Source organism: Mercurialis annua, linkage group LG5 (assembly GCF_937616625.2).
Source record: "Mercurialis annua linkage group LG5, ddMerAnnu1.2, whole genome shotgun sequence".
Taxonomy (NCBI): Eukaryota; Viridiplantae; Streptophyta; class Magnoliopsida; order Malpighiales; family Euphorbiaceae; genus Mercurialis; species Mercurialis annua.
Window position 1 is genome coordinate 55707358 of NC_065574.1, and position 25689 is coordinate 55733046.

Below are 25689 nucleotides of genomic sequence, written 5' to 3' on the forward strand. Positions count from 1 at the left end.
TCTTACAGATCCTGCTCAAATTTTGGTTTCATCTGTGACCAAGAAAGAAGGCCAAAAAAGAAACCAGCAAATAAATAGCACAACATAAAATGAGATGATGTAAACACCAAAATTCATTTTTACTAGCCAAATCAGATAGTAAAATGTCTCATTTAAAGCCACATATCATCCATATCAGCTTTGTGTACAAATAAAGCTCCATTTTATGCAGTGTTTAGATTTCATTTTTTAAATATGAGGGTCACATATGCGACTCAAAATTCATTAATAAGTGTCTAGTTGAGATGCAGAGTAAGTCCATTTTTGCGCCTTTCCCCAACCAATGATGTAATACAAGTATACACAGAGTCAATGGTGTCAACCATTTTACAGCAACTTTAATTCAACAAGTCACTCTTTCTGTTTGCTTGCTCATGGATAACCCGCAAGTTAGCGGCACGCCTCATCTTTAAACTGCATCAGCTTGCCACTGAAGTGGCCAGATTAGGTGCACATATCCTATTTGGCAAAGGTCTGGCAATGAGTCCATCAGCAACCCATCCCATCGCTACGCTATCGTTTCTCACATGGATGAATTCTCGTTGCATATATTCCAGCGATATTTGCAGTCTGCCACCCAATTTGCAATCAGCAGAGGTGCCTCTAGATTCGAGTCCTGCATTTTTCTCCAACCAGTACAAATAATTGACTTGGAAAAGTGCCTTGAGCATGTCTTGCACAGAATAACTTTCTTTAAGCACAACCTGAATCCAGCCAATAGTCAAAATACAACAGATAATGACATGTCTTGTACTTAGGAGTGACCAAAGCTGAATTAAACTGTTTATTTTAATCAAACACAAACCGAAATTAAAAGTAGTTTGGTCAAAATGGCTAAAAAAGAGTATAAAATTTAATTTTGGATTTTGATTTGATTTCTGCAATTGATTAAGCAAATCGACCGGAAAAAAAAAACTTTAAAACATCATCGTTTTGATAAATTAATATATATAGTCCACAGATAATTTATGATTTTTATTATTTAGACCATACACTTTTAGAAAGGAACGTAGCAAATAAAATGATGCCACATCAACTGGGATAAAAGTGTTGGGTTAAATAACATTTTCCAAACTATATATCCAGGTGATATAGCAACTAAATTTACTTCCAATCTCACTCTGCTTATTCAGCTGAGACACACAGCACAGATATTGAAATTCAAAACTGAAATAGCAAATGTCTTACGCAGAATTTTCCATTGTGCTCGGTCAAAATGTAGCCTTCATCTTTATACAGATTGAACAGTGCAACCACATCATTCTTGCTGTTTACGACATCGCTGAGCTTTGATCCCAGCTGCAATCGCAACTCAATTTCACTAGCTGCATCCCTTGCTTCTGAAGATAGTACAACTGATTGTGGCTGATATAGAAATCGAGTCATACAAATGCAAGTCACGACATAAAAAGAAAATAAGATTTTCCCCATCATAAGCAAATTTACTCAGAACCTGAATATTATTAAATATCTAAAAAAGAGAACTAAAGGCTTCCAGGTGAAGAAAAACAACGCAACTCACTTTGTCAGCAGACTTCAAATTAGGAAATATAGCTGGAAAAAGTGGCTCCTCATCATTCACCTCTTTGATGGAAGGTGCTTGACCACTGAGGAGATATTCACTAAAAATCAGACCTGCCAAAAGAAAGAGAGTGCTATCTGTCATTCAATGAACTCAAGTCCATTTACCATATTTTCTTTCCATTCTTCTATAATCTACATAAGATGCAACTGCAAGCTAAAGTAAATGATTGTAAATTTAAATTTTTCTTGTCTATTTTTCTACGAGAGAATGAGAACAACTTTTTCACTGAATTAAGTTCTTAAACACTGCATTTGAAAATTAAGAGTTTATTTTCGCCTCTGCAAATCAAGAGTAACTTAACGTATTTCTGACATAGTTTAAATGAGTTTGACTTCTAAGCCTTCAAGATATTAGATTTCAATATTTGATTACAAATTGAAAAACAGACGTATTTATCAATACTTTAATAGTTAAATTACACTGTCAAATCAACAAATTCAATAGAACAAATAATTAGCTGATTCATTTAATTTATACTCAGTCTGCCCCCGGTTAAGAAGGGACATGTCTCATTGTTGCATGTCCCAACTTAAAAGTCCATATCATGTCTTACTGTAGGGGTGAGAAACGGTCGGTTCAGTCACCAAACCGAAGCAAAACTGTAAACCGTTTTATGGTCGGTTCGGTCACTAAACCGAACCAAAATTGTGTTTAGCGTTGAAGTTTCCTGTAAGTAATGCATGCCAGCTAAAGCAATCTAAATATTTTATATTTAAACCAGTAAATCAAGTGCCTTAGCAATTAATTTACTCCATGACCTTTAAATTAATTCATTTTAAGAAATAGAATAAGGAAACCAGTAGTATGCATTCCAATAAGGGAAAGGAACAGAAAATGACAGAAAATTACTCGCGCGATAGGGGTTTAACGTCCTCAGTTGAATGGATTGATATGACTTCAAATTGCAGTACATGTGGATCCAAGTCACCACACTAAAAGAAGCAAGGGCAAGGGAAGTAGAAGAGCCTATGCAGTTAGCCAATCCTATACCAAGCATGATACCTATAAACTTGCTCACCATTCCTTGAGCTTCACCCTTTGCAATGACCTACAATTAAAAATCTCATTAAAAGGGTGCACAAGTGAAAAAGAACATGCCAACATCAGCTCAGATATATGCCACACAAATACAAAGTTCCGATGGTCCCAGAGGGCCAGAACTATGAAGCACTGATGATAGGGGAACAGGGGACATCATTTTTTTAAAAAATGAGACATGGACATTGCAAATTAATAATATATTTAAATAGATATGTGTATATATAGAGAGAGAAGTTATTTTCTATGACTTTTGGTAAATAATCATCACTTGCAACATTTAAAGAAGAAAAATCCATAAAATTGAAGAGAAATTATTAAATAAGTGGTTCTTTTGTGTTAAAATTGAAGAAATAAGAAAGAAATTATAAGAAATAATTAGCAGAAGAAGATTGAAGAGAGGGTTGCATTTTGTTTTATAAAAGAGAGGACTGTGTTGATGTTTTAAAGGAAAAATCAGAAGAGAGTGTTGTGCTTATTCTCCCTCCTTCAATAGTAAAAATTACGGGGACACATATTTATCAGAATCCCTTACATGTCCACGGTGTGTCGGGTGACCTTGAAGAGTCCTCCTGCATACAGCACCTCCAAGAAGTTTTGGTGCTTCATAGTCCCAGAACACTTAACTTTCAGAATTAAAATAAATAACATGATTTTACCTCAGCAAAGTTCCTCTGAGCAGCAAACCCAGCATAGAAACAGCTCCTGGTAGCAGCCTAAAATTATGTCAAAATTTCAGCAACTGTGCATCATGACAAATGCTGTAAGTTGACGATATAATAACTTGGATGATGCCAAGCAGAAAGTTCAGCTTAGGCTAATATTAACTCAAAAACAGAAAAATATACGAACAAATTATATATGTGTGAATAGTTTGGTTAAGCCTTTAAGCCATAAGTGTTTAAGTGAGCATATATATACACAGAAATGTATGATAGAACCAAGAAACCAATTAAACAGCCAAAACAAATTATTCCACTTGTCGTACCATGATATTTTCACTATAAATTTTTATAGAACACCACATCCAACATGAATACGAAAAAGCATATCAACTGTTAAGAAGTTAACAATTCAGAAACTTTGCCCTAATTTCAATCGGCGATACCATCTCCTATATCCTCATTAGTTAGAACATGTTTAAAATAACTAGCATAGAACTATAGTGCAAGTGTAAACAATTAATGTAATGTGCTAAACACTTAAAAGCTAAAGATGGTTTTGCATAAAGGTATAAAAGTTACCAGGTTTAGAAATTAGGAAGGTAGACATACCTGGATAAGAGCAGCAGCAGAGCGACCAGCTCCAGCAAGAGCACCGATAGAAACAAATAAATGAGGAAATGCAGGAGTTAAAATCTCAAGTCCAAATGCAGCATTTTCCAGAAGATCAGCAAACAACCTCCATCCTTTAGGATTGACATCAAAATGGCGTCCATATTTGGATAAGAAAATTTTACTTAAATACCCAATGCCATCCTTAAGCACCCAATTAATAGCAGCTGCTGTGGGAATAGCTCCTTTGCCCAATCCAACAGCATAAAGTAATGCCTAATTTATGCATAAGCAAATAATAAAGAAAATGAAATAACAGCAAATGAAGTAAGTTGCAGGTGAAAGAATAGGTGTACCTGAGTGGCAAGAACGCCGCTTATTTGGCTAGCAATACCTTGAACGGCACGCCAAAGAGAATAATCCAAGTAATCAGAAGTAACGCTAAGAGGATAGCCTTCAGGAAGCATAAGCTTAACAAATAAAGCTCTAGATTGTAACCACAAGTTCGCTCCAAGACGTGACCATGACGATAACGAAGTTAAGTAATCACCGTTAAACAAGGACGAGAATGATGAAGCAACAAGAAACTCATCTTTAGCAAAATCAGAAATAAGTTTAATCAATTTGCCTCCTCTAACTTCAAAAACACTCACATCTTCCCCTTCATCTAATTGTGTTGATGTTGTTCTTGCATATGCTAAAGAAGACGAATTTAACCACAATCCCACAAAGCAGCATAACAGCCACATAAAGTAATCACCTTTATTATTGTCATCATCATTGTTATCATTCCGCCACCACCGTGACGGATCATTGTTATTATTGTTGTTGTTATTTGAACCTCTACCACTACCACTACCACTACCGCTAGCAGTAGTAGCAATATCTAAAAATGAGAAATTAAAACAAGGGTTTTGCTTAGCAATTGTTAAATTCTGATTAGTTATTCGTGATGACTTCACATGAAATATAGGGAATGACAATGTCTTCAAATTTCGATTACTACTACTAGTATTAGTAGCTGAAGGAGAAATATAAGTTCCAGAGAGGAACAATGGCCTGCAACTGCAACTCATTTTATTATAAATTATTATTTGAATTGAAGAATGCCAAAGAAACGAAGTACCGAACTGGGGGAGCTGAGAGGCGGGTGTGACTGACGCGCCGCCGGACGTGAAGGCGGAAAAAGTTGACGGTGCAAGGGAATGAATAAAAGCATGAGAGTGAATTGAGGAAAATAGAATTTTGTTTGATGAAGATAGAGTTTATACTAGTATGACGAAAAGTATACAAGAAGTTTTAAAACATTATAGTATATGAATTTTCAGCCATTTTATGGACCATTCAGTTATACATTTACTTAACAAAAATTAAGTACAATAATAAGCGAATGATAAGTTATTAATAATGTAAGTTATCTCTGAAGATTTAATTTTTTCTTTTGCTGAAGATAATTTTGATTAACTAGTCGAAATAACTAGGAAGCTTCTTTGAAAGTCCCATTATCTATAGTAAACCCTAACTTCATTGGGCAAAAGTTATGGCTTAATATATAGTTTGACCTCTCAACTTGTATCATTTTACCCATTTAACCTTTAAATTTAACATTTTAACTACTCTCTCCGTCCCACAAAGATATGTCACCTTTCTATTTTTGGCATCCCAAATTATAGGCCACCTTCTATATTTGGTAAACAATTTAACAATTCAAAATCTTATATACCCCTCATAAATATGTCTAATTATCCTCAAATGAATTAATAATTTCATGTTCCAATACAAGACTCACCAATAAAGAAATTAGTCCTTAATATATTATTTATACATCTAATAATTATAGAAGGATCAAATTGGAAAGTTGAATAAAAAACTAATTTTAACAAACTTAACTATATTTTTTTTAAATCTTGTATTTGTCCAAATGGCCTATCTTTGTGGGACGGAGGGAGTATTAAACTTCTGAACTTGTAAAATAATTTAATTTGATCCCTGAACTTGTAAAATAATTTAATTTGACCCCTAAACTTGTAAAATAATTTAATTTGACCCCTAAACTTGATAAATACATAATCATTAAATCCCTCCGTACACAAATTCTTCTAGAATGTTTTAAGTGTCAGGTGGACAATGAGGGGTTCAATGTTTACATATTTATCAAAGTTCAGGGATCAAATAGAATTATTTTACAAGTTCAAAGGTTCGATAGGTTATACGTTAAGTTTAGGGGTTAGATGGGTAAATGGATACAAATTTAGAGGTCAAATTATATATTAAGCTCAAAAAGTTATTAAAGTAGTAGTTTATTTAGTGTCACTAGTAGCTATTAGAGATTATCCACCATTTGTTCATAATTTTCAATTAATTTATTTCCTCTTATAAAAGTTATAGGTGTAGACATTCTTAAATAGGTTATTATGTTTCTTATAATATAGGATAGTATAGTCTTTTTTTTTATTTTTTTTTATAATTGGAAAGGGGTGAGCGCTTATGGAGGATTTGAACTCACGACTTAACAGTTTTGCAGTTCAGCATTTATACCATTTGAGATATAGTTCATTGTTAGTCCTTTTTTTATCTTAGTTTATACAGCCGACCCTCTAATAATTAATATGCATGATGGATTAAAAAATTATTAATTTATTGAATACTTTATAAAACAATATTAATATTGGTTCCCTAAAATTTCATTAATTATTAAAATTATTAATTTATTGCATATTAATTATTAGAGGGTCTACTGTATATATTTCATATTTTGTATTGTTTAATGGTTAAAGTTTTCTATTATAATTTTGGCCTCCATCTACTTATATATCTTTCTCTTTTCTATAAATGGTAGATTCAATCTTGGAGTTTTCTTTTTGGTTTCTCGCCTTTTGTGTCGGTTGATCATTTGTTTGATTACTCGTCTATTCTGGTTGCTCGTCGTTGGTTGGGCGTCTGTTTAGTTGCTCGATTTTTCTATTGGTTGCTCATCTGTTTGGTTGCTCGTCTTTTTTTGGTTGCTTGTCTCTTGGATTTGTCAATTTAATTGATGCTCTCTGTTGACAATTCTCTTAGTTATAGCTGAAAATACAGATGATTCGCTTCAAGCAGATAGTGTTTAGTTAGATGGTAAACATTACTTATATTGGAGTTATGTAATAAAAAATTCCTGAAAGATAAACAAAAGTAGGGATATGCTTCATATGCTTTTCTTAAGCCTAAGGATTGCACGGCGATTATATATGTGACATTAGTAGATAAATTGGAGGTAGATAATTCCAAGATCATTACTTGGATCAATGATTTTGTTAAGCATTTGATAGGTACCCAGTTAGCAAAATATGAGACAACTAAATAAGTTTGTGATCGTCTAGTTAGACTGTATACACAGTCTAAGTTTGCAAAACAATACCAGTTGGAATTTGATATACGTGCTCTTCACCAGAAACATATGAATATTCAAAATTTTATAATGCTATGAAATATTTGTAGGAACAACTGGCTCTTACAGCGTATGCTTAATTATGAGTCTTTTGGGATTTATAATGAACCAAGAGAGGAGTAGAGGTTGGTACAATTTTTAATGGCTCTTCGTGATAAGTTTGAAGACTTCGAGGATCCATTCTACAACGTCATCCTTTTTTGTTTTGTAGGATGAATACTGATCTTGACAACATTCTTTCTGGCTATGAAGTAAGCTTATCTGATCGGTTAATTCTGCAAGTATACAAAATCAATTGTAGCAAGTGATACTCGGAGTATCCGAGGTCGAATACATAAGGACAAGCTCTTTAAAATGTTATTTGATTTAACTTTTATTTTAATAAAAAATGGACTAAAGTTGAAGATTTTTAAAAAGTGAGACCATAAACGAAAAAAATCGAAAAAAGTGAGATATTTTTGAGTGATTAGCCTTTTACAAATATACTTTTTACCATAAAAAAATCCTTGTAATTTTCTCAAAACTAAACCTTTAAAAAATGCTAAGTTCTTGAAGTGAATTGAATAATTAATCAAGAACTAGATAGAAACATTAGCCAATTTGTTCCAAATGTCAGTAAATGAATAGATGTAGGTTGGCAGCTTTTTAGGCTGTCATCTCTCCGAGATTCAGCTAAGAGCATCCACAATGGGTATAATAGAGGGTGTAATAGCTCTCTATTATACCCATCATTACACTTTCTCCCATAGTGGGAGAAAGTGTAATGAAAAGAGAAAATTACATGGAATCCCTCAAAATCTCAAATCTTTATGTTAGTGACTCAGAATTTTATTTTTTGCAGAAATCTCTCAATTTTAAAACATTCTTTTCATGTCTACCTTTCTATATTTGTCATTCCTATTTTATCCCTCCCTATGGTATATGTTGCTTATTGTGTTTCTATTACATTGAATAATTTGCCCCACTTTCTTCTTCACTTTGATTCCACGAGTTATCAACAGTACGATAATCACCTTCTCCATCAAACTATCCTCCTTCATCTTTGCCATTGCCGCCATCATAGTCCGATCCACAATCTAGCCTACCACTTAATTGATTATAATTTTTCCTAATTGCAATCTTTTTTTTTTCTATTTAAGCTAAAAAGTAAAGAAATTTTACTCAAATGCTTTTATTTCTGCTTGTGATTCTATTGTTTGCTAGCTTGACTCACATAGCTGAAGCAATGCGTGAGCTGTTTGGCAGGAGAAAGCTAGAGTATTATTTTTGTTAAGTACCCTTTTCATTTATATTTTTTAATTGAAAACTTTCTTAAACCTAATTTTAATTGATTTGGGATTTGATTGCAGGGGTTGAGCTAAAAGAATTAGGACAGATTGGGGAAATGTTGGTGATGTCGCAGAAATAGTGTGGTATCCGTTAAAAATCGATGGGCGAGCGGCTCCTACCTATAGAATGTCATATGAAACAAAGGGGAAAAAGTTGATTATCCCAGAAACAAAAGTTGAAGAGATAATTATACTACATTGTTAAATTTTGAAATATAGATAAAAAAAATTATTATTTGAATTGTAACATTATATGGTTGATTAATTCAATGCATATTATAGGAACTAAGTTTTAAAGTTAAGGTTTTTGAGAGAATGTGATCTCAGATGGCTATTGAATATGCTGCTATAATTAGGATAATTTGGTTAGATAGAGGCTATTGCGTAGAATGATAAATGTTGAGGAGACTAAACAAATTCATGATTTTTGTGCCTACACAATAATCATTTTAAATAAAAATATTATTTGTGAACCGCATGTGAACCGTTGTCAACTGAACTACTTTAATTTAATTTTTAATCAAATTTGTCTTGCTACTTTTTACAATCTTAAATGACATTTTATATAGAGAGAGTTTTGAGATTTAGTGTAATACTAATTGAATATCTCTTGTAAGTGAAATGTATTTGACATACTATAAAATCGAAAAATGAATCCGATGTGAACCTATATCAACTAACCTACTTTAATTCAATTTTTAATCAAATTTGTCAAACTGCACTTTATAATCTTATATGACATTTTATAAAGTGAACTGAATGTAAATTCAATGTGAACTAAATTTGAACTGAATGTGAATTAAATATGAACTGAATATGAACTCTAAATAAATTTAGTATATATTCAAAATCAACTTAATTTAAATTAATGTATTTATTTTTAATAATATTAAAATAATTTATATAGTGACAAATAAACTAATGAAAATTAATAACTATCTAAAGTTTATTGGATTTGAACTGAAAGTAAATTTAAAATAAACTAAAAATGAACTCAATGTAAACTTAATATGAACTCAATATGAACCATTTATCAGCCTAATGTCAACCTAATATTAACCTAATATCAATTTGAATAAAATTTATTTTGCAACTTTTTACAATTTTAACTTACATTTATATATAGATTTTGAGATATAGTCTATTATAAGAATTGAATAAATTTTTTAATTGAAATGTATATAACAGTCTATAAAACCAAAAATCAACCTGATGTGAACCTATATCAACTGAACTACCTTAATTTAATTTTTAATAAATTTTGTCTTACTGCTCTTTACAATTTTATCTGACAATTTATATAGAGAGACTTTGAAGATATAATCTATTATAAGAATTGAAAAATTGTTTTTAAGTGAAATGTAATTGACAATCTATAAAACTGAAAAGCAACCTGATGTGAACCGTATGTGAACCTAAAATAATACCACATACCGAACTATTTTTTCTTAGGCATACACTTGCAAGTCTTCACGTTGTGTTCATAAACATGACATCTGCTGCACCTGTTATGACATATAGTTTTCTAAACAGACTCGATTCTCTTCTTTTTATAACTATAGTAATTTAAACATTTAAGAATCACAATATTTCCACTATCCATCCAAAGAATGAAAAAGTCTTAATTGCTAACAGAGTTAATCTCAACAATATAAATAATAACAATTTAACAAAAACTTAAGTAATAGTATGATCATACACAGTGATCGTCACCTTAAAAAAGGGGCAACAAATCTAAAATTTATTTCTTTGTAAATAAATGAAGCATTATAATAGAAATTCATTCGAAAAATCACTAAATCAGCAGGGACATCCACAGATTTTGGTTCCCATTATTTAGGAGGCTCCCATAAAAGTGGGCAAACTTCATGGTGTTCACATAACATGATAAGAGCATAAACAATTTAGTATTATCGTTTAAGTAATTAAGAACTATGAACAGTATCTCTGATTTAAAATTGCATGATGATATGGAGTCCAAAATGAGGAGACTAAGATTAGAGCTGAAGCAAACAATGGACATGTATAGTTAAATATTCAAGGAGGCACTTTCAGCAAAACAGAAGGTACTTTCTTTTCTTTAATTTATATCAAGTCCAAATTAAAAAATGATGAATAGAAAAAAATTCTAAGGATATCTACATTTATAGACTAGAGAATATCAATGGTAGAAATTGGAAGAACAACATAGATTTGAAATAGCAAGAGTAGCAGTGAGATTAATAGAAAGAAAAAGCCAAGTGCAGGGTAGTCATTGAAGCAGCACAAACAACGAGAATCGGCGAGCAAACTCAAACCCAAAGCAAATTGGAGCAGAAGCCTTAGCCATTAACCCACCAGAGGTTGCTCCCTGCGGCACCTCCTCTAATTTTCGGTTTTCAGTCTGCCGCTCTCATCTACTACATATTCACCTTTCTATTTTTTAATTTTGATTTTTGTTCTTATTTTGGCGATACTGCCGGTGCCGGAGTCGGATTTGAAGTTGGGGAGTTTGGAGACAGTATTGGTACCGGAGACAACGATGGAGATTTTGAAGACAAAGATGCAGGAGACATCTCTAGAGCCAAAGATGGAGGCTTAGCCATCGGTGAATGAAGACGACAGAGGATTTGTAATTGGAACAGAGATTTTGGTGAAAGTGATACAGTTGGTGGGGCAAAACTGTCACATTTTATTATAAAATCAACATATTATGGGTTATGAGGGAATTGTGAAAACTTTTCTATTTTATTGAGAGATTACTGCAAAAATAAAAGAGCTGAGGTAAAAATATTAGATAGGACCATTTTTAGGGGATTTGTGTAGATTACCCTAATGAAAATTGCTATAGAACCGTTTCATGGTAGAAAACGGTTCTATAGCAATTATGTGGTTCCCACTTTTTACATGTATGTGTAAAAAGTGGGTTTTGGTCTATATATAAATATTGTAAAAACAAAAAGTAAATATTGTGGGGTCTATTCATTATACTTTAAAATATAATTGATAGTGGAGAAAAGTGTAATGGAGAAGAGTATAATAAAATGATGATGTGGCATGCTATTACACCCATTAGAGTATAAACTATTGTGGATGCTCTCATAATTTTTTTATTCTTATTTGACTATCAAAAATAGTTACGAGGTTAAAGAAATATTTTTGTCAAAACTTTCAAAAAAAAATAGACATTTTTGAAAAAAGCCCTTTTCTAATTAGTGAAGTTTTAAATATGAACTAATTTTGTCTATTAGTCTACATTGACGACCACTATTTTTCCATGCCATGTTGCCGGTTATTATTCGATTAAATAATCTAAATTCCATAATTATTAATATATTGCCATATTAATCTCTATTAAAAATTATAAATTTAATTCTAATAATTAAAAAATTTAGAAAGTTAAGTGTAAATTGAATTTTTTATAAAATACAGTATATAATTAAATAAGAATTTTATTTATATACATGTCTAATTTAAAAATAAATTAATTAAAAGTTTATTAAATTTGTTTTTTTTTGGAGAGAAACTATCAAATATGTTAAAGTTTAGTTTTTTGTTGAAGTAGAAAAATATGTTATGATCTGAATTAGGATTATTAATTTTATTGGAATTTCTAAAATCTTTTATGTTAAGTCAGTTGGTGATAATTCTATATAAGATCTTATATATTCCTAAAAAATATAGTAATATTTTTATTTGAAGTTTCTAGTTTAGATTTTACTGGATTATTAAGGAAACGAATTGATTTTGTTTTAGAAATCAAACTCTTAACATCGGTATTTAATACTGCAAAAGTCTTTAACGCATACACATCCTCTGGAAATCATGAAAAGAGCGTCAAAACAGAAAAAAAAAAATCGCAGGAAGAAGAAGATCAATAAAACTAGTTTGGTTTGCGGCGAAATATGTTCCCTGCCAAACGATATCTTAATCGGCATATTGAGTCGATTAAGGATAGAATGGGTTATGAGATGCAAGAGTGTGTGCAAGCACTGGAATTCATTAATCAAAGAAGCCGATTTTATGGACAAACATGTAGATCGTTGGAGGAAGAAATCGGCATACTGCAGCTTTAGCTGGAGTATCACAGGAGGCCCAAACCTGGACGAGGAATACCAAATAATAGCGGAGGCGCACGGAGTATTAGTGGAGAGATCGAGTTATGGGGAGCAATATCGTGTTCGAAACCCTACGACGAGACTGCTACTTTATCTTCCGAATCCGCGTTTCACTACCAACCATCAGATGGCCCTCTGCTATGACTACATAACCAAGATTTATAAGCTCATCTCCGTATATTATTATGAAGACGACAGCAAGAGAGCAGGAGGCTGCGAAATTCTAACACTGGGCGGTGCTACTCTTTCGTGGCGAACCCTTGATATCCCTAGCTTAAAAGATGTTAATCACGAGAGAGACAGAATAGGGTTTAACACGCAAATCCCGGACATGTATACTTTTCATTTGATGAGAGCAAGAGGCAACTTAGGTCAAGTGATATCCATAAGACTGCATAACGAGAAAGTGTTTGTGAGTGACATGCCTCAAGATATGCTCAGCAACGTGGTCAGGCTTACACCTTATTGGTACTATACTAGCTCGGACGAATACGGTGGGTCGGAGGATGATGATTGTGATTGGGAAGTGTCGCCCGGATTTGCAGATATAGAATGGGACTATCTACGCATTGTCTTTCTCAATCCGGCGATGAGGTTTTATCGAGTGACAGACCTTCCGCTCCTCTTCTTTGGAAGAGAGGAAGCAAAGCAGAGTTTACCATTGTTTTGGTTTAAAGGTTTCATGTGCTTTATGAATGAAAGACAAATATTTGGTTTTGATTTGCGGATCATGAGTGTGAAAAAGTTCAATGTCGTGAAGTTTGGAACCACTCAACCAAACAGACAACATTCAGGCACTTACACCCTCCTACATTTCCAAGGAATGCAACCTGCTTAATTTGCTCTTCCTAGCTTTCATTCATAACTTTGTTGGTTTTTAATATTATTGCAAGAGTAGAAAAGTTATATTTTTTGTGTTTTAGGGTTCAACATTTTTTATTTACACTCGTATTTTACGCCCATCACTCGTAAGTTCCCCGATAATGAATGTTTATTAATGAATTACTATTATTAATATTTAAAGCAAAGTCTGAATACAGGAGGGATGATGGTTAATTGTGCCAAGCTTTGTATGTGACTATAGAAAAAAAGTCTTATAATCTTTTGGCCCGATCATCCTATAGAGCAAGGACTGAGGATTTATTGCTGTAAGAAGTTATAATCCCAATAATTTGAACTTTTGGGTGGATTACTTATTTGATAGCAAGTTATCAAACTCAATATTCCCGCGAGGAAATGACATATGAAAAGCCTCCAGAAAGTGACTTTCAAAGGCTTATACGATCAAACAGAATATGGATTATTTTACTGTAATATTCTAAGTTTGGGTAATGAAATATATGATAAGCCAGATTTTAGATTTTGCGGAGATGCAACTATAGTTAGTTGGCCACAATTGTCCTTAATTTAAATACAAGAATCGAAGTTGTATAGATCTACTGCTGTTTGTGTAAATGAGATGACCTCTTTATTTTGTTAGTTATGATTAGATATTGGGACAGAAAGAGATTACCAGGGACTAACCATTATTGTTTTTCTAGTTTATTTTGGCTGTCTGTATTTGACTACTTCTTCATCAAGAGGCAGCACAAAAGTGAACAATCTGCTTTACGATCATCGTCCATACACATTGACTGAAGATGATTGTGCTCGAGTTGGCTTAATTCCTAAAACAAAGGTTGGATAGACATAAACTTGTTAGATTGGTGTTTTGTGCTTGTATACCTGCTTTTTTTTTTTATATAGAATATTGGTAGGGGGCCAAGTTCAGGGACCTCCCTGGCGTAGTTGTAGGACATGATAATGTTGTCCGGCGGGATCCAACAAAGAAGAAAGAACTGTTACCATCCACTGGTAGTGGTGAGTGTTTTATTTCATTACTAATTTTAGAAGCAAAGCATTGGGACTGAAAATGCATTTCCAATTTGAGAGCTGAGACAATAAAAATGTGTTAGATTATGAGCTCTTGTAAAGACAAAGCCGCACTGTCTTTTATAAATGAACGTCAGTAAGAAATGTGTTTGCTTAATAATTTGTCTCCATGTACATGCAAGCACTTATAAACAACCCATTGAATGTCATGCCCCTGTCCCTGGCAGTACTAGAATTCAAAGCATGAAACCTAGTATCCTTTCTGCATACTATTTGAGATAAACTGCAGCTTCTTCAAGCTTGCAGAATTAGTAATCAAATTTAGAAGATTAATCAAATTTCACAGGCTCTGCTCTTCATCATTTTTTGATTTGAAACCTGTAGACTAAAAATCAAAATGACAAGGAGATTGATTCTACCTGTTTTTCTTTCTTGGCCCAAGGTATTTCTTCTCCTCTGCTAGAAAGGAAAATTGAATATGTTTTTTTTCTTTGTTTCAGGAATTTGTGTTTTGACAAGGTGATGCTGTCATGAGTTCTTAATTATGTGCATTCGTAGGCGATGTTACACCCGGAGCAGGACAGAGTCCTCACCATACGAGAATGTGCAAGGCTTCAAGGTTTTCCCGATTACTACAGGTTCTGTGGGACGGTTAAAGAAAGGTATAGAGGGACTCATCTGAAATGTGATCTTTTTCTTTCTTCCCATCAAAAGCAGGTTGTGAAGGTAGATCTTTTAAATTAGGAAACAGGTATCATTGACTAACCAAGTCTCAGCATAATTGGACATGATCAAAACCGTCTTTTCAGTGTTTAGAATCAAAGTACCCATGCAGCTTGAGCCTGACAGGGTTTAAACCAATAAATTCATAGCGGTTCCGTTGACTTAATTGGAGAGAAACAGCAAATGGGAGCTTAAAATTTAATTTAAAGTTCATTTTAACATTTACTAACTAATGGTCGAGTTACTAAGTTCAAAACTGGTGAATAAAGTTGGGTATTCATAACTAACTTTCTTTCGGCTAACAATTTTTAATTTTAAACTAGAAGAGGTATCTTAATCTAGCTAGTCCTTAGGCTGAAACTAGTTGGAACTAGTGATACTTGATAGGAGTAGAATTGCTCCAATTTCCGAGGACTTTTTAGTGTGTTTATTGTACTTTTATTCTTGAATTTGAACTCGTTTTGGTACTTATTGTTGTGTTCGAGTATTGCAGGCGTATGCATGGAAATAGATGATTTATGGACTTAATGGAGCACTTTTGGATGAATTGGAAGAGTCGAGAAGCATCAGAGCGGTTTTGGAGTAAAATTAAATTTGAAGCGTCGCTCCTCCCTCTGTAGCGCTGTCGCGTCGCTCCTCTTGTTGTAGCGTCGCTCCTCTTGTTGTAGCGTCGCTCTGAAGTCGATGAGAAGTACGCATCTTGGGCAGAAGGTCTTTCGCATTAGAGAAGAGACGAGTTGCGCCCCTTGTAGCTTCGCTTCTCCTGGTGTAGCGTCGCTCCACCTACGATTTCTGCATGCTGACTTGACAGTTTTATCCCTTACGAGTTTGAGTTGAACTACTAAAGTCCCGGGGCATTCTAGACATTACATGGAGCTCGAAATTAGACTAAACCCTACTTGTTTAAGGGTATAAATAAGAAACAAAAACATCTTGTAAGGGTTCGCACAATTTACATTAGACATAACCTTAATTTCAGTATTAGTTATTTTATTCTTCGACTTGATTACTCTTTGAGCTGGATTTTTATCTTCGATGCTATATTGGGATTTTTATGCAATTAAGGTATATGATAATTCAGAGAGATCTTTATCATAGTTTATCTTATCAATTATAAATTTCATATATTATATTGTTGATTTATCTTTGATCATGAGTAGCTAAACCCATCGTCGGGGATTATTGATTGAATTTATGCTTCGTTAATTAATTGGTTTAATGGGTTCGTGTTATAATTGCGTATTGATTACTGTTCTTAATGCTTAGTTTACTTTGATCACCTAAACTATTGGCTTGTGTTTTAATTATAACTTGAGAGAGTTGAATTGAAATAGACAGTGTAATCGACAACGCAGGAGTTAACAACACGAGAGTGAATTAGCGAATGTGTGTTCTTTAGGTTTGCTTAACAAACATCAATCAATTAATTATTTAGATTAATTATAACACGAGAGTGAGTAGTTGCCTATTAATTGTTTAATTACTATTTTTGCCTGTAGCGGCTTGAGAGAAAGCTATAGGTGCCTTAGATCAGCCTGAACCGCAATTTGATAACAAATTCCATAAACCATGAGATTAATGGCATAATGAAGATTAATAATCCCTGATCTTTCTTATTATTGTTAAATCCTATTTTATTTACAGCCTTAGGTTACTTTAATATTTAATTGTTTAATTTAGCTTTAAAATTTACATAATTTAATCCAACTTATCTTTTTAACTATCCAAATCGAGTCTCCTAATTGGTTGTATTCAGTAGCTTTCCCTGTGGGTACGATATCCGGACTTCATAGTCTGTATTATGAGTTGGCATCCGTACGCTTGCGGATTTTTACCAACAAGTTTTGGGCGCCGTTGCCGGGGAAAGCATATCTTTAACATCTAAGTTAGGATAGCTTGGCTTGTTTTAGTTTTTATTTTTCTTGTTTTACGCGTGGTATTTTGTTGTTTGTGTTGTTTCAGGTACCCTTCTCATAGTGTATGCATAATACACGCGCAAAGGATTACCTCTAGAACCTTTTCAATAAGATCTCACTACCTTTGAGCGAAGTGTCTGAAAATCAGCTCAAAGGAATCTGAATATGGCAGACGAAGACGGTATTCCATCTGGTTTCAATCCTGTGGTGGATAATAGAGTTGTCCCACAAAATTAGCAGAATCCAGAGGATGCACAGGGAGAGAATAATGGCGGGCAGAGAGTGCAAACATTGATGGAGTTCTTTCAGCCAACTGTGGGAAATACTACTCATGGTTATTTTGCACATCTTGTGCAGGCAAACCACTATGAGATCAAGACAAGTGTCATTCAGCTGATAGAAGCGTGCTGTCAATTTTATGGGCTACCTAGTGAAGATCTGAATCAGCACATCTCCGATTTTCTAGAGGTGTGCATTACGTTCAAGCTTAGCAACATGACAGAAGATGAAGTTTGGGTGCGCTTATTCCCATTTTCTCTGAGGGATAAAGCGAAGAGTTGGATCCATGCTCTGCCTAGAGCGGGCATCAATGATTGGTCAGATTTGGTGAAAGCTTTCCTGAATAAGTACTTCTCCATGGCGAAGATTGCAAAGTTGACAAGGGATATTATGTTCTATCAGCAATTTCAGGGGGAATCAGTACATGAAGCTTAGGAGCGTTACAAGGAGATGCAGAGGAAAGTACCTCATCATCATATCACTCGCGAGAATCTGATCCAAAATTTCTACAATGGGTCAACTGAACTGGGCAGAAGTACTATTGATTCAGCTGCAACTGATGAGGAAGACGACCGACTCAGCATTTGATCTATTAGATAAGATGGCCATGAATGGATGTTCTTGGCCGAATGAGAGGGCGAAAGCGCCTGCACAGAGAGGAGTCATGGCAGTCGGTGTAGATCCAGCTGTGGAAGATCTGAAAGCGAAGAATACCGCACTGCAAGCTCAGGTTGATATTCTTATGAGACAAGCTGCAGGGATGAATATGGGCAATGTGGCTACAGTTCTGAGTAGTTGTGAAGTGTGTGGAGATCCGAACCACCTAACAACTAACTGCTATATGATGGGACAAGCTTTCAAGGAGCAAGTCAATTTTGTGGGAGGACAGAGATCAGGCAATGATCCATATGTTGCTAATTACAACCCAGGTTGGAGGAATCACCCGAATTTCTCATGGAAAGGATAATGGAGGCAATTCCAATGCTCAAGCGGGTTCCAACTTTCAGGGAGGACCTGGACCACAGCAAAATCAGGGGAACTTCCACAACCAGAACAATAGGCCACAACATTCACCTGGTTTTCAACAAAGAGAGCAGGGAGAGTTGTTTCATAGCAAGGTGGACAAGATGATGGAATTAATGTTGAAGAAGGAAGCAGAGACGCATCAAACACTGAGGAATCATGCTGCCACTATCCACAATCTTGAGTTGCAGAATCAACAGATGGCCCAAGCACTGCAGAGTCGAAATCAAGGAGGTTTACCATCCACTACTGAGGCAAATCCAAGAGAGCAAGTCAAGGCGATTACACTGAGGAGTTCAAAAGTATTGCCTGAACCTTATGCAAAGAAGGTTGTAGTAGAGGCAGAGAAGGAGCAGTGTGAGGGTGGTACCGCTGAGTTACAAGTTTCAAAACCATAGACACCACCTCCACCATATGTTCCTAAGATTCCGTTTCCGCACAGAATGAAGAAGCCACAAGACACTTGGAAGTTTCACAAGTTCTTAGAAACTTTCCAGAAGCTGCAGATCAACATCAGCCTGGCGGATGCACTTAGAGAGATGCCGCATTATGCAAAATTCTTGAAAGACATTCTGATGAACAAGCGAAGCTGGGACGAGAATACGGTTCCATTTACAGAGAATTACAGCTCAATCAGCTTGAGCAAGTTGCCTATAAAACTCGAAGATCCAGGGAGTTTTACTGTTCCCTGTACTATTGGTGATTTACAAACTGCTAATTGTTTATGTGATTTGGGTGCCAGCATAAATTTGATGCCTCTTTCTTTGTTTAGACAGCTGCTTGGTGATCAACAGGTGAAGACCACTCCTATGATGTTGCAGCTTGTTGACCACTCTATCAAGAAGCCGTATGGAATTGTCGAGGATGTTTTAATTAAGGTCAACAAATTCATATTTCCTGTGGATTTTGTCGTTCTTGACTATGAGATTGATAAGGAGTGCCCTCTAATTCTCGGACGACCATTCATGAATACCAACAGAGCTCTCATTGATGTGAATGCAGGCAAGTTGACTCTGAGAATAGAAGACGAAAGTGTAGAGTTTGAGATGACAAAGAGGGTGCGAAGCCTGAGTAGTGAGGAAAAATGCATGAGAATCGACTGCGTGGAGGAAAGTGAATGTGAGAGAATGAAGGATGTGTTGTACTTAGACTGTCCTACGACATGCCAAGAAGTCAACTCATCAAGAAAAGAAGAAACGTTGCACAAGCCTTTGTGTGATATGCCTGCGCAGTCAATGAAGAAGAGAGAACCTCCAAAACCTTCACTCTCCGCCAAACCGCGAAGGGGTAAACCCAAACAATGGGCAGGGTGGAAGTTGAAATTTGGCTCTACAGCGAGTAGTAGAGATTCAGTGCAACTCGAAAGCACCGATGTAAGTAAGCTTGTCATTCTGAATACTTCTCAAGTGCGTTCGTGTGCATGTAAGCTAGTATCGCAGTGGAGTGGACCATTCAAGCTTCGACGCAACATTGGTCCCGAAGTGGTGGAATTGGAAAGCGCAACTGGCGAAATCTTCAAGGTTCTTGAACAATAGTGCAAACCATCTTCTAAAACTTTTATTGCTCAAGGACATGAGCGAGTTGCTCTTTTTGATCCGCCATGATTTGTCTGCCATACAGTCAAGCTAATGACCATAAACAAGCGCGCTTGGGAGGCAATCCCAAGGGTTTCTTTCCTTTTCATTTTTTTTGTGTTTTATTTTCAGTTTTCTTTTATTTTCTTTTATTTCATTGCATTGGGGACAATGCATGAACTAGTGTGAGGGTGGGGGAAAAGAAAACTTCTTAGTTTAGCGTAGGATTGTTTTATTTTCTTGTCATGTTGCTTTATATTTCAGTTTTTCTTTATGTTGCTTTGTTTATAGGGTGGTATTTTATAGCGAACCTTATATGGATGTTTTGTTATGATGTGTGTGTTGAGCATTACCATGTCTCACATTCTGTAGTTGTTCGCTTTACCATGTCTTTGCGATTTTTGATATCTTGTCAGAAATTGTGGAATTTTAGTGTTTTCGTTCCCCCTATTTAATGAGTTGGTCAACCTTTGCCTTTGAGTTAGAACAGCATCTTGAAAATGACAGTTAAATAACTTTTGCTTTGTTAGCCAACATGAATTAATAGGACTGAGGTGAAATTTTGCACTCTGAAAAATATGACCTTTCTTTTGAACATTGTGATTTTTGGCATGACAGTCTTGGCAGGAGCACAGTTGAAATTTCAAAATTTTGAGCATTTAAAGAAGTCTGTAAAATAAATCACTTCATTTTCATTTAACCCATTTTATTGTGAGATGATTTTGAGCCTTATTGAGCATACTTTTTATGTCTCATTTTATTGTGGTGTGAGTCAATACATGTTGATTTTCTAGAACTTGCCTTGCGTTCGCAGTAAAGTTGCATTGTAGGTTGAATAATTTAAAAAGTGATAAATGGCATTTAGGATAACCCATTCTTTAAACTACTTTAAATAGTCTGCCCATTTTCCCTTAGTTTAACCAAGTTGAGCCTTAGCCTTATTTTTGTTATTTACACATGTTTTTACACACTTTACCGTTCTTCATATTCCTCTTTCTACCATTTTATGACTTGACAAATTTGACTGATATATGCAGAGAATTAGTGTGAGGATGTGTAACATCCTCAGCTCATGAATAGTAGATTGTTTATGTCTTATTTGCTATGTTTAGTGTTGCCTTTTGAAGTTCAGGAAAAGAGCTAATAGTGAAAGCTTGAAAAGAAAAAGAAAAGAAAAAGAAATAAAACAGAAATTCGAGCTTAAAAATATTTGAATATAGAAAAAAAAATTATGAACTCAAGGCATAAAAAGAGAAGAAAAAGAGATTGAATTAGTTGAAGAGCTGAATGTGATTATTTGTTTAGTTCATGTTGATGTTTTTCGGTTTGTAAAATCATTTTTACCATATCATTTACCTTTTTCCATACCCTAACCTAAGCCCCATTATAACCCTTCGAAAGTCCATTTTGATTTATTTTATTTAACTTAGCTTAACAGTAGAATTATGGACTAGAGGCAAACTTATGGCAAGATTACATGTGTTGATGTGAGAGTTTATTTGTTATACCTTAAACACTTATGTGTGCGAGAGATTACCTTGTGAGGTTGTACTTGGTGATTTCTTTATACATGCTTGTGATTTTTCTCAATTACTTGAACTTCGGTTGTTATTTTGAATTGATTGGATTGCCTTTTTGATCAATTTGATTTTGAAATCATGTTTTGAGGAGTGTATCTGTGAAGTCTCGGTGTTATCAGTTCATGTTGGTACTTAGCATTGTTATTTGACGTCATTTTCTTGGTTGTTGTGTGATTCAAAGGTACATTTTGATCAATTCATTATTTAGGGGGGATTGAAAATGCTTTAATTTTGTTATTCTGGCACGGTATTATGATTGGCAGGTGTGGCATTGTTTATGTTTGCTTGAGGACAAGCAAAAGGTAAGTGTGAGGATGTTTGATAGGAGTAGAATTGCTCCTATTTCCGAGGATTTTTTAGTGTGTTAATCGTCGGGGATTATTGATTGAATTTATGCTTCGTTAATTAATTGGTTTAATGGGTTCGTGTTATAATTGCGTATTGATTACTGTTCTTAATGCTTAGTTTACTTTGATCACCTAAACTATTGGCTTGTGTTTTAATTGTAACTTGAGAGAGTTGAATTGAAATAGACCGTGTAATCGACAACGCATGAGTTAACAACACGAGAGTGAATTAGCAAGTATGTGTTCTTTAGGTTTGCTTAACAAACATCAATCAATTAATTATTTAGGTTAATTATAACACGAGAGTGAGTAGTTGCCTATTAATTGTTTAATTGACTGTTTTTTCCTGTAGCGGCTTGAGAGAGAGCTATAGGAGTCTTAGATCAGCCTGAACCGCAATTTGATAACAAATTCCATAAACCATGAGATTAACGGCATAATGAAGATTAATAATCCCTGATCTTTCTCATTATTGTTAAATCCTATTTTATTTACAGCCTTAGGTTACTTTAATCTTTAATTGTTTAATTTAGCTTTAAAATTTACATAATTTAATCCAACTTATCTTTTTAACTATCCAAATCGAGTCTCCTAATTGTTTGTATTCAGTAGCTTTCCCTGTGGATACGATATCCGGATTTCACAGTCTGTATTACGAGTTGGCATCCGTACGCTTGCAGATTTTAACCAACAATACTCAGGTACTAATTAATGCTCAGCAGTGAGACTATTTAGATGACAAATATTTGGTACAATATAAAAATTTTGGGCTATCAGAAGGAAAGGGAGAAGAGAAGTTTAAATTTCATACTTTTGGTTGCATTACTCCTTTGATACAAGCATTGTAGATTAGTAGCTCGTTGTTTCTCGACTTCAAACATCTATGCTACTTGTACTTTATGCAGGTATCGTCAAGTTGGGAATGCGGCCGCTGTTCCCGTAGGTCGAGGTTTAGGATATGCAGTAGGGATGGCATTCCAAAAGCTCTATGGGGATGGACCACTGATGACCCTCCCCCCTAAGTTCTCACATTCAACTAATCTCCAATTAGCTACGTCCTTGTTTCAGAAGTCCGATTAGAATTGTTTCATTCAGCCTACCATTCATCTCATTATTTGCAGCGCAAACATAAAGCGTTTATCTTGTTGAGCCGTGATGTATATTGTACACTAGCTCTTCTGTTCATGATAGCCGAGCCTGCTTTCTGTCCAGAGCAATGTAACCAAGAAGATGTGTACAATTTTTTTAAGTTTGTATGTTTGCTGTCATTAAAGCAAAGTTGTAACATTCTTTCGGGTGACTTCATTGTCAAAAATTTTTTTGGGGGAAAGTAAAAGTCTTTAAAAGTCTATAACAATTCTCTTTTTGAATTCCTCGACGGAGAGGTATCCCTCAAAGGTATTCCATTCCGAATCTATCAATAAATGCTGGACTAGTCGTTGGTTTAAATATGAATGAATGAACGAATGAATGAATGAATATATTCAGGAGCTGAAGGTTTTAGATGAAAGTTGGATCCAAGTTATATTTGAGGCACCTGAACTGATGGTAGGATCATTGGAGTTCCAGTACGGCGGCCAAAGTGAGGTGAAGCTGCAGATAAGCTACATAGATGAGAAGATCATATAGAGGTTCTTTATTTGTTTTCCAAAGATGCATATAGACTAAAAGTCTTTGTTCCTGAAAAACCATTTTATTTTGTAAGTGCTCTAAGTATCAAACTTGTATTCTTGTCCTCATACATATATATAATCCAAATTAGTTGTACAGTCAAAGAAAAAGTGAGACCATATATGATAGAAAAATTACATAAAAATTCATAACTCTTTATAGCCCGAAAAATAATATTCTTCTCATTTCCGAATTTTAAGAACCATTGGCCGACACTCTTTTTTTCAAGCCCGGTTCATACTTCACTAATTCAACTTTTCCAAATACTTTTATAAACATATTATACTTGTCACATTTTATTTTACACCCATTTCCACTATTAAGGGCGACAGGCATCCATTTTATTTTACACCCAAATCTCATTTTTTTAACAAATACTTTTCCAAATCTCATTTTAATCGCGCTGTTTAAAAAGCATCAAGAGACAATTTTTCAAGACCATTGCAATTGCAGTTTAAAAGGTTAAAGGTGCAACAATTCATGATTATGAACAATAAATAATATAATAAATTTGCGGAATACAATTGTATTCAACTAATACATAACAATCACTGAAATTTGTCAATTACAGCTCAAAACCCAAACATCCAAAAATATCTAAAAGAGCAGCTTCATTTTTTTGTTCAACCGGCTATCTCCAATTAATGATGTGTGTCTGTGTCTTCATCCCTCGCGGCTTCGTTAATCTCTGCAATATTAAATTCAAATAAAAGCATGTGTTTGTTAATCTCGGTAATAATTTGTCAATATCTGCAATCTCTATTTAAAGAAGAAGAATAAGCGGGATAAGAGGAAATTAATTTGGAATATTATATATATATATATATATATATATATATATATATATATATATATATATATTTAGCAATGTGGTCGTCGGTTAGACCACCTGTCACCGAACAACCGACCACCATGGTCATCTGTTGAACCATCAACCACCGCCGGCCGGACCACCTCTGGCAGCCACCTATACACCAAACTCTAACATAGAGGGGTAAAATAGTAGTAAAATTATATTGAGGTACCATGAAAACAAATTTTAAAAAATGAGAGATTGTTGCAATAAAAAAAATCGGAGTCATTAACATAAATTTTTCAATTTTTGTATAATTTGGTGTAATTTTCTCAAGACAAAAGATACAAAATAACCTTTGATTTTTCTTCAAAAGTACATATTAGCCTTTTTACTTTGTTGGGCACAATTAAGCTCTCGTTCTTTTTAAATTGAACAATTAAATCCTCGTTGTTTTAAAATCAAACAAATAAACCCTTTTAGTTTACTTTTTGGACACTTAACCCTTAAATTTTCGGTAAATATTTTAAACATTAATTTTTTTTTGAACTTTTTTCTTATATGATTATGAAAGACATGTCAGCCATTAACGAGTGTGTTCTATTTGAAAATAAAGGGGGTTTAATTGTATCCAAAAAGGTAAAAGAGCTGATCTATACTTTTGTGAAAAACTACGAATTTTTTTGTACCTTTTTCCTTTTTTCAATAATAAATTTGGAATTTGAATCAAATTTAGGCCAGACTCAAACTTACTTTTGTAAATCCGTCCAGATCCGCCTTGAAATACAAGTCCATGTCGAAGTCCGACCTGAACACAGCCCTTGAAGATAGCGAAAATTAGGATACATATTCTATTTTTAAAAATAATTTGATTTTCTATTTCAATAAGAAAAAGATAAAAAAAATACTTCACTCTGTAGAAAATAATACAGAGAATAAAAAGAAGAGAAGATTTTTTTTCTTATCTTTATAAGATACAAGATACATCTATATATAGGCTAATTAACTTAATAAGGAAGTATACCTGGCCACTACTCCAAGTCTTATACTTGGCCACTACTCCAAATATTATACTTGTCATATATTCGACACTCCCCCTCAAGATGGAGCATAGATATCAATC

General features: G+C 34.2%; 2 protein-coding genes across 2 annotated transcripts; one reads left to right on the top strand and one right to left on the bottom strand.

The window, feature by feature from the left end:
* Nucleotides 1-187: 187 nt before the first annotated feature.
* LOC126679896 (protein root UVB sensitive 1, chloroplastic) lies at nt 188-5233 on the bottom strand. Its single transcript, XM_050374913.2, has 7 exons — nt 4293-5233; nt 3937-4212; nt 3322-3378; nt 2474-2672; nt 1562-1674; nt 1228-1404; nt 188-743 (listed from the first exon to the last, which is right to left on the bottom strand). Exons 1-7 carry the CDS (start codon nt 5010-5012, stop codon nt 459-461), a joined length of 1827 nt encoding a protein of 608 aa, XP_050230870.1. The 5' UTR covers nt 5013-5233; the 3' UTR covers nt 188-458.
* Nucleotides 5234-14031: 8798 nt separating this feature from the next.
* LOC130015572 (DNA (cytosine-5)-methyltransferase CMT2-like) lies at nt 14032-23219 on the top strand. Its single transcript, XM_056105944.1, has 7 exons — nt 14032-14098; nt 14279-14442; nt 14546-14648; nt 14763-14796; nt 15045-15102; nt 15219-15322; nt 23008-23219. Exons 1-7 carry the CDS (start codon nt 14032-14034, stop codon nt 23180-23182), a joined length of 705 nt encoding a protein of 234 aa, XP_055961919.1. The 3' UTR covers nt 23183-23219.
* Nucleotides 23220-25689: the final 2470 nt, after the last annotated feature.

What these genes read in the sequence shown, in the direction of transcription:
- LOC126679896 (XM_050374913.2), bottom strand. Translation starts at nt 5,012, where the DNA reads ATGAGTTGCAGTTGCAGGCCATTGTTCCTCTCTGGAACTTATATTTCT. An exon ending in ATTTGAAGTCTGCTGACAAA is followed by an intron (nt 1,405 to 1,561) that starts GTGAGTTGCGTT and finishes TTTCTATATCAG; the next exon opens with CCACAATCAGTTGTACTATC. An exon ending in AGCACAATGGAAAATTCTGC is followed by an intron (nt 744 to 1,227) that starts GTAAGACATTTG and finishes GGCTGGATTCAG; the next exon opens with GTTGTGCTTAAAGAAAGTTA.
- LOC130015572 (XM_056105944.1), top strand. Translation starts at nt 14,032, where the DNA reads ATGAAAAGCCTCCAGAAAGTGACTTTCAAAGGCTTATACGATCAAACA. An exon ending in AGAATATGGATTATTTTACT is followed by an intron (nt 14,099 to 14,278) that starts GTAATATTCTAA and finishes AGTTATGATTAG; the next exon opens with ATATTGGGACAGAAAGAGAT. An exon ending in GTTACCATCCACTGGTAGTG is followed by an intron (nt 14,649 to 14,762) that starts GTGAGTGTTTTA and finishes GCTCTTGTAAAG; the next exon opens with ACAAAGCCGCACTGTCTTTT.